General features: G+C 43.6%; 3 protein-coding genes across 10 annotated transcripts in view; 1 reads left to right on the top strand and 2 right to left on the bottom strand.

Annotated features, from left to right (window-relative positions):
* The first annotated feature begins 712 nt into the window (after window positions 1–712).
* Window positions 713–18786, top strand: part of LOC6611844 (sodium/potassium/calcium exchanger Nckx30C) — a 34623-nt gene continuing 16549 nt past the window's right edge. For 4 of the 8 annotated variants that reach the window (XM_032723761.1, XM_032723643.1, XM_032723427.1 and 1 more), the window contains exons 1-3: window positions 713–794; window positions 2859–4709; window positions 13626–14242. In XM_032723761.1, coding sequence (XP_032579652.1) covers window positions 3797–4709; window positions 13626–14242 — 1530 coding nt within the window. In that variant the 5' untranslated portion in view covers window positions 713–794; window positions 2859–3796. The remainder of the gene's footprint in view (window positions 795–2858; window positions 4710–13625; window positions 14243–18786) is intronic. The other 4 variants (XM_002036330.2, XM_032723542.1, XM_032723484.1 and 1 more) reach the window with 3 other exon arrangements.
* On the bottom strand, window positions 9727–10393 carry LOC6611846. The gene has a single exon (XM_002036332.2). The coding sequence runs from the start codon at window positions 10352–10354 to the stop codon at window positions 10022–10024; it is 333 nt and encodes a 110-aa protein (XP_002036368.1). The 5' UTR covers window positions 10355–10393; the 3' UTR covers window positions 9727–10021.
* On the bottom strand, window positions 16154–17178 carry LOC6611845. Its single transcript, XM_002036331.2, has one exon. It carries the CDS (start codon window positions 17102–17104, stop codon window positions 16475–16477), a length of 630 nt encoding a protein of 209 aa, XP_002036367.1. The 5' UTR covers window positions 17105–17178; the 3' UTR covers window positions 16154–16474.

Raw genomic sequence — 18786 nt, 5'->3', positions numbered from 1 at the left:
TCCCTTGTCGCAATAAATATTTGATGTGACGGCAAACTTGGCGGCTACCAATGGGGCGTGTGGGTTGGGTTGGCTTGGATTGGATTGGGTTTTCCGAGGGGATCCTGCGGTGTAAGGGGCGTTGGGTAGATACGCGGAGCTACTGGATTTGGGGTCGGGGATTTGGCATTGTTGTGCGTAGAAGTATCCGAGGTATGCGGCGTACCAAAACCGGGCATAATCAAAATACAATTGTGCGTGGAGAGTGTCCGCGTGTGTGTGTATTCGTTTCACGTCTGTATAAGTGGTTGTAACGCATGCACAAACGTTTATTTCTTTCTTTCTTTTGGCGTTTGTTTGAGTGGGTGGATGGGTGGAGAATGAGAGTGGAGAAAACAGCTGCGCGTTCGCTCTCTTTGGCGGCTCTCGTACCCCCGAAAGTATGCTATAAACTGGAAACCCGAGAGCTGGAACAGCAGGAAATGCTCGTCCTGATGGGTTGTTAATGCAAATATGTGCGAACGGAAGTCATCGTAAATTAATTAATTACAAATCGAAGCGATGCTCGTAGCTAGAAGCCAGCAGATAAAAATGAAATCGAAACTGAGAGTGAAACAAATCCCGATCCTGGCCAGCTGAATTCGCCCCATCCTCCAGCGGCCTGGAAGTCGTTATCCTTTCGGCTCAGCTCGGCGCACATTCGGCCCGCCGTGGACTTTGTGTGTGGCCTCCGGACTCGTGGTCGCCTGCCAGGGAACCCAAATCGTTTTCGGGCGCTGTGCTGACAACATCCTCGCAGGACCAAGGAGCGGATGGTGCGTTCAATAGTCCTCCTGCTCGGTGTATGTGTGTGCAGAAACTTTTAACCGTGTGCGCTGTCTGTGTGCGAGTGTTGGTGCGCGAGGTGTTGGCAAATTGATTGCAGTTTGAAATCAAAGGGAAAACTTAAGCCAAATCGAAAAAGCTCACCTCAGAATCGAAAGTGCCCTAATCTGGGCGTACTCAAGGGGAGACAAAATGAACGAATTGCCGCAGCGGTGAACAAAATATGATATACAAAAGCCAATTTTTATATAATCAAGCAATAAAAAGCCACAAAAATGATGGGACGAAAGAGGGGGGCTGGGGCGGCCGAGGCAAAGCGTTTTTTCGGTCGTCTGTGTGAGTGCAGAAACACTAATGGAAGCCCCGTTCGTGCTTGTTGTGCGTTGGTGTGTGTGAGTCTGAGCCTTCTCGTGCTTGAGGCCTTTTTCATAAAGAGGTCAAAACGTTGCCTCTGCCTTGTGTGTGTGTGTGCGTGTATCTGTGAGTGTGTTGTGTGAGTGTGCAGAGTTTCTTCATGCTTTCAGGTTGCCTTCTTTTTTTCGACTGGTCAAGTCAAGAAGAAAATTTAACAGTCAGACTTTCGGCAGTCACGAGGATTCGACCCCGTTCTTAAAGCGACCCCGCCCCTTTAAAGTTTCCCAGCAAATGATATAACAATTAGCCAGGAGCTTCCATTTGCCCCTGTTCCTTTTGGGCTCTCGGTGGATTTTACGATGCTTAACAGCTGACTCCCTTTGTAAAATAGCTTGTGCAAATTATATAAAAGCGTTGCTTCTCTGGGATTAAATGATAACTTTTATTGGCTATAATAAAATAAAAAGTACGGTCATATGAATGAGCATAGATTTCTGCATTCCCTTGCATATTTTACGGCTGCGGCATGGGTTGTATAAAAGTAATCGTTTAAAGTCTGCTATACAAACTTGTAATATTATTGGCTACGTTCACGAGACAAATCAAAAAAAAAAAATTGTTGTAGTTAGACTTTAAGTTCTGTTTCAAGTCGCTAAAAATGAACTATATAGAAAACATCAAATGTCTGTGACTTTTTTTAAATTGATGGGGCAATTATGTAAAGCAAAGAAAGCGCAAAAATGTTACGCAATTTTCTAAAAAAAAAACAACGCACAAAACATAGCGGGGGAAAAACATAATTAATAACAAAGCCGCACGGTTGAATTCTTGGACAAACTCTGGCCTACGGCTAAAAATAACAGTGGAAAAAGGACAAAAAGCAGCGGATGCGCCAGCGGGGATGGGCAAGATTAGCAGGAGAAAGAAAGGACTAGGACTAGAAGCAGCGGGAGCTACTCAAAGCATAACAATGAACATAACCGCACATTCAGCCAGAAGCAGTAAAAAACGCTCGGTGGGCGGGGAAATGGGAAAGTGGGCGGGGGTGGGTGTGTGGCGAGTCACCTACTAAACCTAAATGAAAGTAAAAATTGTAAGCGTAAGCTAAAACAACAAACACAGGAGCAAACGAAAGCAAAAGCAAAGAAAAAGCCGTGAGAAAAGCGATAAGGCCTAGCAGATAAGCGGCATCCAGAGAGGGACAGGAAAATTGCGATAGAGAGTGCGGAAAATTGTGCTCCAGAGAGAGCCTGGAAAATGGCAAAGAGAAAAGTTGACCAAGAGAGCTTGCAATGATTTTGTTAAGAAATCTTACGCTTTTTGGTTACGAGCATAAGAAGCGAGTTGTGTATTAAAAGGGCTTCTCTTAAAACTATACAAATTTTGCAAAAGGTTTAATTTATTTTAATGTATTTTCTAGCACAAAAATCATATACTATAAAACTAGTTGTAACAGACCCATGAATATTTTATCAAATCATAAAATGCTTAGAATAATAAATATTTTTTTATTTTTAAACCATATTTTCATTTGATATATGAAAAAATAATAATGGATTTTTGATAACATTGTGTGAATGAAAGTAAATAGTCTTAGAAACCGGTTTGTAGAGCAAACTATTTAGCTAGTTAGAATTACAAATTAGCTAAAATATTTTTTAAACAATTTAAACTTTATCCCTGCCACTTTCTTTCCACAGACAGGCATCCTTTGAGCCTTAACAGTCATCGAGCGAAGCCTTCGAAAATGTAAACAAAAGCGACGCAGGCGCAGCAGTACTCTCTCCCTCACTCCTCAAGTTTTGGAACGGAAAGCCGAGCTTCCAGGCTCGCATCCTGGTCGGTCCTCGGCCGTCGTTGGCTGTCGGTTTTCCAGCCCACCTCCTGGCCAGGCTCAAAAAGAGGCTCAGGCAGCCAGCGCTCACAACGCCAGCAGAGTGCGCAGCGTGATGTAGTCCAGCTGCAGACCGACACTGCTACCGATAACGAGATTCAGCTCCAGCTTTCGCAGCGGCCACTCAGGGAAACTTTTCCACACTCGGGCACGCACACAGGGGCAGACCGCGTCGGAAAAGCGGAAAAGTCTCAGACAAATGGCCAGGAATAGCAGCAGCAGCAGCAGCAGCAGCAGTAGCAGCGAGCGCAGTAGCAGCAGCAGCAGTGGCACAGTAGCCGTGAGGGAGCCGTGAAGTGAAACGGAAAAGCCTGAAAAAAGGTGGCGTGAAAATACCACAAGAGGCGGGGGTGTGTGAAAATCTAGGGGAATAGCGCGACCCGTGGAAATGGAAATGCCGAGGCTCCTGTTAGCCTCGCCAGCAGCGGATGTAGCAGCAACACCAGCGGAAACAGCAACCTGAATCCGCATCCGCAACAGCAACCGCGCCCGCTCCCAATTTCTCCGCTCTCTCCGTTCCGTGTTAATTGTTATTTATGTATAGTGTATATATAAAGTTGTGTGATACAAATGAATCGCTTAGATTTGACAGCAAGCGAGAAACTGTAACCTAAACTCAGTCTAATCAAAAGCGTACAACGACAACAAACGGTTTTGCAAGTGAAACGACATAACACCAAGCCAACAAACCAAACAAGCCGATAAAACAAGTAACCAACCAACAACATTAATCCAACGGGTCCAATGTTGCAGCCAACAACATGCAGCAAACAGCAACAGAAGAGGCAGCAACCAGCAATCGCAACAGCAGCAGTGGGTGGAGCAGCGGTCCAGGAGCTGCTTCGGAAAGCCGCAGCTAAAGATCATGGAGCCTTAGCAGCAGCAACTGCAACAGCAACAGCAGCAGCAACAACTGCAACAACTGCAACAGCAGCAACAGCAAGCCGCAACAGCAGCAACACTTGGTGCCACAGCGACGACATGTTGTACGCAGGCCGCAGCCGCAGCAGCAGCACAACGATAGACTTCAACAGTCGCCGGCGGAGGGGGCGCCTACGAGGCCACGCCCCCTTTGACCTGGCTATGAACAAGCAACACCAAGCTACGATACTGGACGAGTGTGTAAATATTTTCAAGCGCTTAGTATTATTAACATTAAAAACAATATCAGCAACAACAATAACGAAAGCAAAGACAAGAAGCAGAACAGCAGCGTTACCCGCAACATCTGCAGCATCTGCAACATCATCTCGTGGTGCCTCCGCGGAGCAGTTGCTCCACCCAAGTAGCCGCAGCCGCTGCAGAAGTCGCCGCTGCCTCCGCCTGCCGATCTACAGCATCCTGCTGCTCTGCCTAACCACCCAGGGATTGGGCCTCGGAGATGCCGCCAAGCCCAAGTCGGCCAAGCAGCACTTCGGTGGCAGCAGCGGCAACAGCAACAGCCCAAGTCAGAACCAGAACCACAACGATGTCCTGGGCGGAGTGGGCGCTCCATCCCAAACGTCCGGCGAGGACGAGGCCGAGATCATGTATCCCTTCCAGTCCGGGGAGCAGATGTTCGGCCTGGAGGAGGACCAGGAACAGGATGCGGAGCTCAATTCCAATGCAGTGCCCGGCTCCGACGAGGATAGTGCGGCCAATCAACGTGGTATCAATGGTGAGTCTCCTTCCCACTCTGGACTTAATCCCATCCCAAGTCATTGCTGCGCATATGTGGAATTTTGCGCGTGAGTGTGTGGGTGCTGCTTGACTAATGGCATTCGTATTTAAATGAGCCTTTCAATTTCGGGGCGAGAAGTTTTCAGCTGGGCGGATCCCAGCATCAAACTTTTCAGCGAAGACAAATTGAATTTGCCTTGCATGGGCAATCGAGTGTGAGTGCTGAGAAATGATAGCGGGTAAAAGTTCAAGGCACGGAATCAGACAAATGTTTAATGGGGATGCACACGCGCAATTTGAAAAATTGTAAGAATTAACATATACAACGAAACACATTCGGGCATTTACAAAGCTTTCTTACTTTAACAACATGAAGACTACAAAATGTTTGTTAGGTTAGTTCTCTTGATATTTGCAAAAACTTTCCTTTGGCATTGTAAACAAGAAGTAAGATGTTGACGGTATTCGGATCTATGGCAATTAGTTTGCAACCACACTGCGTATGAGCAATATTTATATGCTTACATCTCGTATACGTAACGCAATGCATGAAGTACCCGCCACTGAGGCGAAAGAACCACAGTAATTTCCGCAAAACTCGTATACGCTGCGTATACGTAATATGGCGAACATAAATTATCCTGGCCGCAGCATAAGCGACTGCAAATGAACATAATGGAACAACTGTCTGCAGTTGGACGATGAAATATATATTTTTTCTGTATGCGCCCCAGAGCGTGTTAATGTGCGCCCAGCAAACATTCACATATGTGAATATATATATATATATATAGCTCGCTGCGCCACATCAGCGAAAGTCAAGCTGCTGCTCTTGCCTCCACATTTTGCACCTTTGCAACCTTTTGCGCCCCAGCAACCTTTCTACCTTATGCCCCTGATTCAGCCAGCCTGTCCTCTGCGACTGTGTTTCTGCTCCCGTAAGCGGCGCAGTCACATTTTGGCCAACAATTAAACCCAACATTGTACACGGAGCCCGGAGCCATTTCTCATTTTAATGACTCAACCGAGCCAAGTCCTGTCACAAAGTGGCTGCCGCTGCTGGAAAAGTTTTGGGGGGCAAAAAGGCTGTGATCGACTAGAGTTTACTCCTTTGTTTAAATACAATGGAGAGGGCACAATGTCAACGGGCAAATCTCCGGATGGGTATGGATGTTGATGATGTCAAGCCTTGATAAGCCAAAGCGGTAAATCCCATCCAATCCAGCGCTTTGTTTGCCTTTTGGGCCACCCATTCCATTTAATTCCGTTCCAGTTGCCCACCATCCGCACAAGCAAATAAACCCACCAAATCGGAGCACTAGTGACACACAAAACAACTCGAAGGCGGGACGTGTCCTGCGAATTAAAAAACTGCAATCTGCAATTGCGCAAGTACAAGTGCAACTACATTCAGTACAGCGTTTGTTGTGTGTAAATCAGGCTTTAAAATTAACGCAGATTGCTGGAACAAGCGACGGGCCACGAGCAATTAACATGAAACTAGCGGGAAAAGTCCACGAAAAAAGCGGCGAAGGACGCGCACACACACAGTGAAAAATAATGCAGACAGAGCGGGCACATAACTCAGGTCACCCTCGCACATACATACATATATGTGCGTTTATTTATATGTACGTATGTACTTACCGCTATATAAATGTGCACTGGTCTTCTCTTCAGCGACCTTTGTTCGAAATTTTATATATATATATATATTTATATATACGTACATATAGAAATTCCTGACAGTGTGTATGGGTGTGTGTGTGTGTGTATTTGCCTTGCTTTTGGCTTTTCTATTTTACCATCGACCCAAATTGCGAGCGCGCTCTCCGTATAATAACAACACAAATACACACACTCTTGGGTGAAATATAGTATAAGTATGTGAGCTAGTGCGCGAGGTTGTGTGTGTGTATGTGTGTGTGTGAGTGCTTGAGCCAGCACACGCAAACGTGGCTGTTAACGACGTTTCAGGCTCTCAACGTCGGCGTTTTGTGGGTGTGTGGGTGAGTGGGTGGCTCGGGGCAGACCCTGAAAAAAAAGGAAATAAAAAACAAGCAAAAGGAAGGAGAATATAAAGTTAAGTAAAGACCTCGACCTAAACGGCAGGCGGCCAAAAACTTGGTTTAACTTTTTGCGGCTGTGTGTGCGCTTGTTTGTGTTCGAGTGTAGGCAAACATTTTGAAAAATGATTGAGAAATACAAAAATACAGAGACAGTAACAGAAACAGAAACGGAAGAAGAAAAGCTGGAAAACCCACGAAAAACGAAAACGAAATGGCGGCAGCGGAAAAGTCCGAGACTAGAAGCCACGAAATTGAAGGCAGCAGAACGAGCACGCACAGCGCCTTAAACACAGAAATTTAAATCGATAAATCAAAATGCCAACAACAGCAGCAGCAACAACAACAACAGCAACATCAACAATAGCGTCCTGGCAAGGACGTGTGAGTTGCATGCTAAAAGCCACGAGAGAGACGATGAAAAACCCAACCAGCTGAAGCACAAAAACGCGCTAGTGTGGGTGGCAGGAAGTTTGTTTCCTTCCTGCCTCCAAGCCATTTCTTTTTTTTTTCCACTACTGTGTATTTTTCTGTGTCGCTGTGCTTTCGCTGTGCTTTTCGGTCCTAGCTGAAATGACAACATTTGGCCGCCTTTTTAATTATTGACATATCCCCCCCTTCAGCCACAAGCGCCACCCATGGCCAGTGTTCTTAACATCCTTGTGGCCACTAATTGCCCCCTCCTGTCTGGCGGCTCTGATTCGGCATTCATTTCAGTCCCAGCTGCAACTGAGTCAGCTCAGGTGAGCTAAACCCACAGGATTGGGTATCCCGCCTTGGATCCAAGTCACGAATGAATCACGTACTGCCACTTGGATATCAATGAATCGCCCTTATCGCGCATGATTCATGCCAACCGGGGTTTTGTGGTCGAAGTCTTAGTCTTAGAAACCGGTTAGCAAAGGCAATCCCGCACAACGGTATCGAGTGTCATTCACAGCAAACTGCGTAAGCAAATCTTTCTCGAATACTATGAAAACACATAGTTGATCTCGAATTTTGTTTGTTTTCATTATGTTAATATTGCAAGGTGAAACGACTTCAAGATATTTATGACTAGTTTTAACTGCCTGAAAACAAATTATTCGCAAATTAGTAAAAGATATGAATCGGTTCCAACTGAATATTACTAAAAAGATTATGTCTCCTACAAATAAGATTAGTCAAGAAAGCTATTTGTGTATGTTTTCTGATTCCCAAATTTGTTGTTATTTATTATTTAGTTGACTTGTAAATTTGTAGGGAAATCACAAAGATACGCTGACTTATTATTACCGTTTTAATAGAAAAGAATAATTGATTAAAGGGTTTAGTTCAGTCGTAATTAAATACACAAAGTGTGCAAGCCCCAATTGTTTTTAATAACTATTTTGATCAAAGAAAAACCTTTGTTGACTCATCAAATTATACGTTAACTTTCTGGAATACCTTTTTTATATGTATATGGGTTTTTCATGGGATTCTCCAAAGTTAATAACCCAAGCTTATATTCAACACATGCTTTTAATGGTTCTTAACTTTCAAGTACCTACTTGTCGTAACAAGCGGAGAATACGAAGTTGCTCATAAGATTTTTTAATGTTATAGCGTCGACAAACTTAAGCAACTGCTATAAATTCATAAATGCGGAAATTATTTTAAGAAACATTTCCCATTAAATTAAAGGTTTCCCAGTCCGATTTTCGGGGGTCTAGTTCTCTGCGAAATTGGGTCAAGCACATAGCATTATAATGTTGGCACTTTGGGCTTGGTCCACATCGGGCTTGCCCTGGGGATAGAGCCGCTTTTGATTAGCTAAAACATGGCCCCCTCATGTGTGTAGGTGTGTATATCCCTATCTGTATCTGTACGTGCATGTGTATGTGTGCTTGCTTTGGGCCCAAAACTGTGCCAAGTTATGGCCGCCTCGCCGTAACTTTTGAAGGTGGCAAGAAACGCCACCGAGCAACCTTCATTGACAGCTGCTCATAGCCGTGATAAACCTTCTATGGCAATCCTTAAGAGCTTCAGCCCCCATCCACATTCACATCAGAATCCCCTCCACCCGCTCCGCGTATTGGGCACACTGCGCCAGGACGAACGAGGCCCTTCTCTCAGCCTGCATTGATTCAACAGCCACTTGACAACCCTGCATGCACTGAAAGAAAAACACGACCCAGTTGTAGGCCCCATTAAAATATATGCACACCTTTTATTGATTTTATTCAAGAACTTGGATATATACAATAATAGTAAGCAATTGTTCAACTATTGTCATCTTATCGTTATCAGAGTATACAATTATAAGAATACTGCATTTAATATGATGATTGAGTTTTAAAAATGATTCACATCCTAATTATATTGCTAATCTGTTGTGGTTTTATCTGTTGTGGTTTACTGCCACATAAATGACAACAAATAGCTGCTGTTATCGCAGTGGTGACTAATCCAAGTGATATTTTCTCGCAGTGTGGCTCAGCTCTTGCCGCTGGCAATGGCTTGCATGTGCATTGCACGTTTGGCTTGCTCTGATTTTGGCTGTTTGGCTGGCTAATCGATTCGCCAGCCACCTTGAAACTCTGGCCGCTCTCGGCCGAGCGTTTTTGGCCCGTGCCACAGGGCGCTGTCTCTCTGATAAATTAGCAGGTGCTTTCACGGCAGGTGCCCGCTTTTCCGCGGGTCAGAGAGCGTGAAAACGCGCGCGGACACCAGTTTTCTTAGTTTGGAAGTGTGTTTGTGTGTAGCTGGCACTTCCGCTTTGAGCTACCATAATGAACTTCCGGCCAGGCGTGCGATTTTTCTTTGACTCCCTGTAATTTTCGTGCGTTTGTTCAGCCGTGATTTATGCACACTGATGACGTAGCAGAAAGCTGAAAATCCGCCACCAAGTCCCAAAGTCATTTGGGCCCCTGCTTATCGGACCCTAATGAAGTTTAACCCCTTGGGAGGGCGACATTGCTCAGAGAATTCCGCTTTATCTATCAAATAATACTTTTATTGCATTATCAGGGTACAAGAGGGTGGCACATAAATATTCATGGGATGCTTATATACATAGTTGGTTCAGCCCTGGGCGGCCATTTCTATCCTCCCACTCCCACTCCCGAATCGGGTAAGCAATTTTGGGGCATGAATTGGAATTTTTGGCAACGGAATGGAATTTCACTATCCTGCAGCTCTTGCCACTTAATGGGTTAATCGATTAGGCCTCCCTTCGGTTGGTTTTCGGGATTGGAACTCGGATTGGAACTGGAAGAGCAGCCTACTTGGTCACGCGATTCCAGGCGCTGGAGTAGCGCTCCGCCTCGAAGAAGTTGCTCAACGTTTGGGGCAGGTTCTTGCGCTTCGCCTCCGTGCCCAGGATTCGCGGTGGCGTGTAGATATTGCTCTTGGGCGTGGCAGCTTCCGTGCTCTGGTGCCTACTAATGCACTTCTCCTCGTGGGCGGGATCAGCCGCAGGCGTGGGCGTGGCCACCTGTGTGCGCCACTCGAAGATGGGCGAACTGGCTCCGCCCTGGGGCAACTGCAACTGGATTGTGGCCCGGCTGACGAAGAGCTCCTCCTGGCCGAAACTTTGGACTACTGCGGCTGCCATCTGAATGGATCGGTTCCCACTCGCGAACTGATTGCGAATTCGCACTGCGAGTGCGGCGACAGCCGCAGAGCATTCTGATGTGGCTTTGTTCTCTGGTTACGACTTCGGTTGCTCCGTAAACAACGCGTCTCGTTCGCATGACGCATATCACGTATCCGCTGTGAGTGTGTGAGTGGGCTCGAATCCCACATGTGGATGGGGTCGTGAGGTTCCAGCAGTAGAGTTGCTGCACTAAGATGCCTTAGGTTAGCATAAAGTAACTGCTATAAGGAATCCTTTAAGCCAACTTTAAAGCTAGATACTCAATAAATTTCATTTCTATGGCTTCAATTTGCAAACTTCAAACTTTTAGCCCATTGAATATATGTTTATCTTCTTAAACTTTTCTTATCGGATGTGTAAACAAAACTCGAGAATATTTCTAAACTCGAGCTCAGCTGTTGAATGACATCATCAAATGTAGTCTTCAAACGGTGTGATAAAAATAAAAAACTTTTCTAACGAGATTACCAATTCTACGATTGAATGTGCAGGCAGTAGAACTAAAACTTGTTTCATTTCGAATGCTAATTACTTTCGAGATTGGTCACGATGCCATCTCTACCGTCTGAAGTCTGGTGCTTTCTGAGCTCACGACCACTGCAATCGCTTAGTAAAATTGTGGCATTTCATTTGCGGCACTCGGAACTGGTTTCCCTTCGCCCCCCTGATGAAGTATTTTATGTGGCGAGCAGGCAGCCTGAGAGGCAGACGCCCACATGGACAATAAACAATCAGATACAATAAATAATAAATAATATTTAATAGTCATTATTTTGTTACCTTCAGCAAGTGAACCAATAACAATTTGATGACCAGCTCAACTTCGAGGGGCTCGTGTTGGCTCCATAGATGGAATATTTTTATTTATATATAATGATTCGATGGCGTAATCATTGTTTTGCAAAACTCTTTAATTATTTATTCAAGATTTCTGAACATCTGCAGGGAACAGAAATTTTTTTATAATTTACCGAGCAATAATTGGAGATAGTTTTATTTTTTCAATCAATATTTAGAATTAAAACTCCAGGGTATTGGTATTTGTATAATTCTGATTCACTTTTAATGGCATGATATCCTTACAAAGCGTCACAATGCCAATTTAAAGTTACAACAGTAATTTGAGATAGTTTTATGTTCTTTAATCTATTTATAGAATTACATTTATATTTCTGATTCGTTTTTAAGAGATAGGATAATGACATATTTTTTTTACTAATAATGAATACCATTTTAATAGGGCAATGTTTGAACAGCACTTAATTAATTCAATTGAACTTTTTCTGGCAGATAAGATAAACATTTATCACAACCTCACCGAAAACCTCTGCATCACGTATGAGAATTTTATTCAGCTTATCTTCTTACTTAATTGCTATACAATCAGTGAGGTAACTTCTTTAATGACACGTAGCTATATTTGGTATTTGTGTACATATTTCTGCATTTCTGAGCCAATTTCTACCGATTTCAATTGGTCTCAATAGCTTTCGCAGTGCCTCAAGCCCATTGACCAACTCATAACTGCATGAGTAACCCATCAGAAAGTCTGCTCATTTATATGTTTCGAGTGTCCCGATGTCCCAGTTCGATATGCAGGGCAACCACTTCAAATCGGGTGTTAAGAGTGGGCCAAAGCCACCCACATATATGTACATAAGTACATATGTATGTACATATAAGCTACCAAAAGTTCGCAACCCTTTTTGCAGGCGATTGAATTAAATCAGATTCGAGAGACACCGTCGTCACTCATTAAGCATTTGCTCAGTGATTCATAAGAATCATTCACTTGTGGCTCACGCTCGATGTTGTACCGCCCAACGCCCACCGCCCCCACAGAAAGTGGGTGGGTCGAGTGGGTGTGGTGCGGTGGGGCCCGTTAACTGCATGCAAATTGCCGACTATCTGTCTGTCTGAAACCGGTTATAGAGCAAATTTCTTTGCTGTCCGTCTAACCGTTCAATCTGTCTTCTCGAACTGAAAACAAAGTGAGTCAAACCCGACTCTACATCAGAGGCTTAGGAAACAGGGTTCTCTGGCGCAAAAATATATTTCATTATATAAATCCTTATAAATAAATGTAAATGAATGAAATACTTAAAAGTTCTCAAGATATCTAAATAATTGTCCGCTGATATTTAAGATATCATTATAAACATGTGGCATTGTAACCCTTTCCCTATGAAAAACCTTGAATGGGTTCACTACTAAGTAAGATTGAAGATACAAATCTCAAGATGATTTATGCCTCTTTTGGTGGCAGCCACACACAGATACCGACACTGACTTATTAGAACTATGTGAATGACATGAATCAGTGGAGCTGTGATCAGTCCACGAGCGATTAAAGTCGCGTTAATTATTTACTTGGCACACGCGCCAAAATGATTGCTCACAGTGCAAATGATTGTTAAACATTTACATTGCAAACATTTACCATCAACATCAACATCATCATCATCATCAGAGTGAGCAAGTTGGATTGCTGAAGTCGGCGGCGAATAAGTGCAATTTGTTAATTGTTGCAAAACGCGCTGCATAATTTGCAAATAATTGCCATGAAAATCGCACACCAAAGGCGCCGCATGCGACAAGGGACTTTTGCCAGCGATTTCCAAAAGGTCGAGCCACTTAATTGAGGATGTCTAATTGGGGATGGCTAGATCGAATCGCAGATAGAGATACTTACTATATAGACAGGTAGCAATCGAAAAGGTCAGAATGGCAGACGACAAAATGACAAATTCGTCAGTCGCATTGGTTTTAATAATCACAAAATCGTGAACAGAATATTTATTAGTTTTATTTGAAGTTTCAAACCACACATTATTATTCATATAAATTCATCAGCAGTAGCTAACGGATTATTTTGCATAACCCCGCGATGGAAAATTCCTCGAAAAAAACATTACCAGCCCAACTATTTTTATTCACTTTCCCCCCAGAGAGAGATTTCCAGCAATCACAACTGATTTAATTTATTTTATTGTGATTTAATTACAGTTGAAATCTGAAATCCACACATTATTCTGTTTTGTAGCATTCAAGACCGTTGCATGGTTCTCCGCAGATTCGTTTTTATTTTACTGTCAATTCACTGGAATTTCTTTGATTCAATTATCTCTTTCAATTATTGTTTTCAATGAAAGTATAGCAAAACCAAGGACTTAACTAAAGTACTTTTCAAATTAAGGTCTAATCCATTTGTTCGCCTATGTTCTTGCAGACACGCACAACGATAACTCGACCACCACGAAAACGCCACTATTCCCAAAAGATCTATTCACGAAAGAACAGCTTGAGAACGGCGCTGTCATCCTGCACATCATTGGGGTGATCTATATGTTTGTGGCGCTGGCCATTGTCTGCGATGAATTCTTCGTGCCTTCCCTTGACGTAATCATTGAAAAGCTCGGCATCACGGACGATGTGGCCGGCGCGACGTTTATGGCGGCGGGTGGCAGTGCCCCCGAGCTCTTCACCAGTGTGATTGGCGTTTTCGTGTCGTTCGATGATGTGGGCATTGGTACGATCGTTGGCTCCGCCGTGTTCAACATCCTGTTTGTGATCGGGATGTGCGCGCTCTTCTCCAAGACGGTCCTGTCGCTCACCTGGTGGCCTTTGTTCCGCGACTGCTCGTTCTACAGCATCAGTTTGCTGGTGCTGATCTACTTCTTCCGGGACAACCGCATCTTCTGGTGGGAGGCCCTCATCCTGTTCACCATCTACATCGGCTACGTGGCCTTCATGAAGTGGAACGTCCAGGTGGAGACGTGCGTCAAGAAGATGATTACCAAAAACAAGGTGACTCGCGTCAGAAGTACAGATCAACTTATGCCAGCAGTAAGTAGTTGGGAAGTTTTTTTGCAACAAATCAAATTCAGATCAAATCAAATCAATCAATTCAAATCAAATCAAACCAAAAGTTACAACAAATCTCTCTCTCTCTATCTCGAATAATTCTTAATTGAAAACGAAAGCAGAAAATTTTTAAAATCGCAATAAATTCCAAGAGAAAAAAAACCATTACAAAAAACGTAAATCAAGAAGATCGTAAAAGAGAAAGCGAAATTGAAAGCCAAAATTTTGTGTGCCAAATGAATAAAGAAAAGAATCAAAGTTAAAACGAAAACAAAGATCCTTTGCCAGGAACGAAATTTCGTTTTTGATTTTCGTTTTGTGTATGTTTTTCCCACCTATTAATCCACCCATCCATCCGTATCCGTATCCCCATCCCCTATCTCAATCTCATGCGAGCATTTGGCGCGTGCCGGACTTTAACCAGTTAGCAGGTGCTAAGTCGTTATGACTAAGGGCCATCGTTGTTGCAATCATCGAAGAAACGTCTGTGACTAAGATGTATCTGCGGCTGTGGCATTGAACGGCACGACAGTCACTCAGAGTGGATCTTCCAATTCCACTCAAATTTCACCTGCGATTCGAAATCAGGTCCAGGAAATACTGAATGAGAGCGATCTCCGTTCATCGCCTTGACCCACTATGAGTTTCATTGCAGCTCGAAATCGGTCTACTCACCTATATGGCATTTCTAGACCCATCTTTAAGGTTTTTCCTGCTCAAAACCGGTTTATCGGTCCCACGGGGAGTGTCTAATTAAAAATACCCATTGAGAAGGTACAACTTAACCGGTTGGAATTATATTTGCAACTGAACATTTTAGATCCTCCAGAATAAATTGAATACTGAGATCAGGTATCTGAAATAAATTTCAATTCTACCGGTTTCTGGAAGAATACGAAACTGATTTGACTGCCTATCCACGGGCTTAAGGCAGTTCTGAAAATATTGCTGCAATCAATGCATTGATCTTTCTTACAAAAGCTAGTTTACAAAGTGCTTGTGTTTACGATATTGAAAAGAACTTGGCTAACTGGTTATATCCGGCTGCGTTGCACCTCCGAGTTATACTAACTTTTATCATTACTCTTTTTATTAAACTATTCTTTCATGCTATCGAAGTAATCTTAATTCTACTCACTAGTTATACTTCTAATTTCCTTTTTAGTACTTAGCTTCGACTCCATTTGTTAGCCAACCGTTTGATTTGCTATGCGTCTTTCGACTTGTGTAAATCCACACCCACACCCACCGAACACGCCCACTCACTCATACACACCCACAGACACATCGACACGGGGCATACACTCCTGACACGACCCGAAGAGTACTCTGCATGCGAGTGAATCCCAGAGAGAAACCTTGCACACACTGCTTGAATTTGAACTTGATCTTGTTGTTGATCTTAGACTTCAGCCGGGACTCGAACCCAGACAGACCGCTGCATGCTGCGCGAGAGCGAGTGAGACGGATTGAGGGTGGGAGGAGAACGAGATCTGTGCGCATGCGTAGAACACCTTTATTTAGAACGTTGCCAATGCTTCTTGCTCCGTATAACACAACTCATGTGCACACCGTTTCATACACAGTTGCAGGTTAATAACTTGAATAAGTCTTTTAGTCTCGAACTAAGTTTATGGTGTTGGGTGGTCTTTTCAAAAAAAGGTCCTTTCAATAATATTATTATTTCCAACTAATTTATGTAAGAAATTATAAACTTGGTAGTGGGTTTTACTAATGTTCGGTTTATATTCATATTGCTACAGCATTGATGGGTTGGATTTATGATAAAATCGTATTAAAGCTCATCACGCCTCTATTATCCAAATCACCAATAGTCTCATAATTTTAAAAATATATTTTTCCGTGCCCTCATTACCCACAAAAAAGCTGAGATTTTGTTTTACGAGAGATGCATTTAATTTATTTATCTTTAATAAACTCACGCATATTTACGCATGGATAACAATAGCTGCCTTACGTCTAGTAATAAATATATTCACTAACTAAACTATTAATTTACAATAGCTCGCGCGAACGAGTACACTGGAATGTGATGATTGACTAATTTTGGGTTTATTTCGATTATCGATCTTTGGGCAGTAGCTAATACTTGGATGCGGACGTAGTCCTCTTAAGTTGAGCTCAGAATTTCACAGAAACTAAGACTGGTAATCGCAATCATGAGCACACTTTAAAGCACTAATCACTCGCTGTCTACACCTGTTGAGTTCTGCGTATCAGAACTTTGGGAGACATGATCACACCTTTGCTGTGCTGATTCGGTAGAGTGGCACTTTTCTGCATTTGTGGCACTGGTGGTGCGCTCCTCAAGCTGGGACTGGGACTAGGGTGGACCATTGCCTGCTGCAGCCTGGGTAGGGTGGCACTTTCCAAAGGCCGCGTTTCGTGCTTGATGTGAATGCGCGCCAGATCGCTTTCGATGAGCAGCGGATTGCTGATGGTCCTTATCATTTTCGGGGTCGTTGGCTTGTTCTTCTTCTTGCCAGAGTCCACGACATCGATGTTCTCGGTGGAGACGGGCTGGTAGTAGGACTTCTTGTCCAGATGCGCTTCCGGATCCTCCTTGGCCCGCTGCAGTTCATCCCACATCCGAATGTCACAGACCTTCAACTTCATGTAAATGAAGATGATGATGCGGTAGAAGACGACGTATCCGATCATCAGGCAGAGGGCCAGGGTGCAGTGATCGCCCACAGTGCCCACCAGGGTATCGAAGCTCATCCTGATTATTCCGTTTTGCGTGCAGTACTTGTAGGTGGTGGGCGTGATGATCACCCAATACACCAGCACCGTGATCAGCTCGATAATCCTTTTCTGAAACATGGTGGCTAGGCTTCGATCTATTCGCGCTCCGATGCGGCTTGGTTAAGGCTTCGTGACTAAATGACGACGCGCGCCTCATCGCGCTATATATAAACCCTCGGATTACAGCACCGACCGCAATCGAACTGCCAAGATCCGAAGTCGGGCTCAGACTTAAGCTCTCGGGTGCCCAAGTGAGTGCATCGTCGTGGGGCCTTTGAGCCGGTTATCAGTCGGATAACGCTTTATCATTCCACTAGTGGAGCGTAAACAAATGGGCGCTACGTCACAAGTGGATCCCAGGAATATTTGCGCCATTTCTTGGAACTGGCTTTGGGGGTCACCCTGGCTGGTTGCCAACTTCTTCCGATTCCGATTTCGATGCCGATTTTGATTTCTCTTCCGAGATATCTACTCGTAGTTGGAATCCAATTACATTATAATGTGCAAACAGGTTGAGTGACAATTTGAGCGTGTTGTTTGTCTTGCGGATTTGCATCTCTTAGATCATTTGGTAACCCACTCAGGTTAACAGGCGAAATTTCGAGCTGAGTCTTGATCTTGAGTTTTTTTTTTGCAGTTACGTAGTGTGATTCATGCTGGACTTAAATAATTCATTATGTGATTTAAGCGCTTTGGTAAGGTAAATTGCCCCTCGTCTTTGTCTCCGAACGGTGATGAATTTTCGATATTATAAAATACTTTTGGGGTGATTTCATACACGACTGCAGCTAATATAGATAGTCTGTCATTAATTGCGTCTAATTGCACTGTCGAAATCAATCTGTGCGATCTGACAGCCCGCATCTTGGAACAGGTTCAAGGTGAATAATCTCCGTGGAGAGAGTTCTTTCTCTTGGGCATGAATACTTGTGAGATATTTATCACATTTCACAGGTGTATTCAAAATTTGCGTCAGTGGATGCGATTAGTTTGAATCGTGAATGAGTGTGATTGGATCTGAAAACCCAGACCATTAGCTAGAGGCTACTTCGGCCGATCAACAACATGACTGGGCATTAATTAGCATTATAATCAGCCGCACTGGGGTAGTTCACCTGGGCACGAGCCACTTGTTAAGTCGACGAGATGGTGATGTTGGTGGTGGTGGTGATGGTGAGGGGTCTGAACTTGACTTGCCCTACACCTGCTTCACTTTCAGTTCCAGTTTCAGCAGCAGCTTCAGCTTCAGTCCAGTCGACTTATGAATGGGAGTTGTTACGAAAGACTCGTTCTGCGATCGGACTCATTTACACCACTACATAGTATATACTATATAGTATAAGCTGGCCAATTATCATATCGTTTCGTTTCCATTCATTCATTAGAGTACCCATTAGTCACCTACCGCCTCATTCAGTACACGTTTTAGATATTCGTAGCTATACATTTAGTGCCTGCCTTGCATTGCATTAGTTAGAACCACCGATTTCGATCTAAAATCAAATTTATACCCCTCATCTGCCTGCGCTTCCTTCGCTAATGTGCCAACAATTAATTCGCATCAATTGAAAGTATTTTTCGGTTTCAGTTCTCCGACAAAGTTATTCCAAATGTTTTTGTGTTTTATCTGTTTCTTTTTGATTATAGTGAAGGCAAAATGAAATACAACAAAACTTCCCACTGCGCTTTGACAAATATCAATACAGATATAAAAAAAAATACAACAATATGTGTACATTTTGTTTTACAAAAGCAACTGA

The sequence above is a fragment of the Drosophila sechellia genome, chromosome 2L, assembly GCF_004382195.2.
Source record: "Drosophila sechellia strain sech25 chromosome 2L, ASM438219v1, whole genome shotgun sequence".
Lineage (NCBI taxonomy): Eukaryota > Metazoa > Arthropoda > Insecta > Diptera > Drosophilidae > Drosophila > Drosophila sechellia.
Note: the sequence above shows the minus strand (reverse complement) of the source record. Positions and strands in the feature narration are given on the sequence as shown.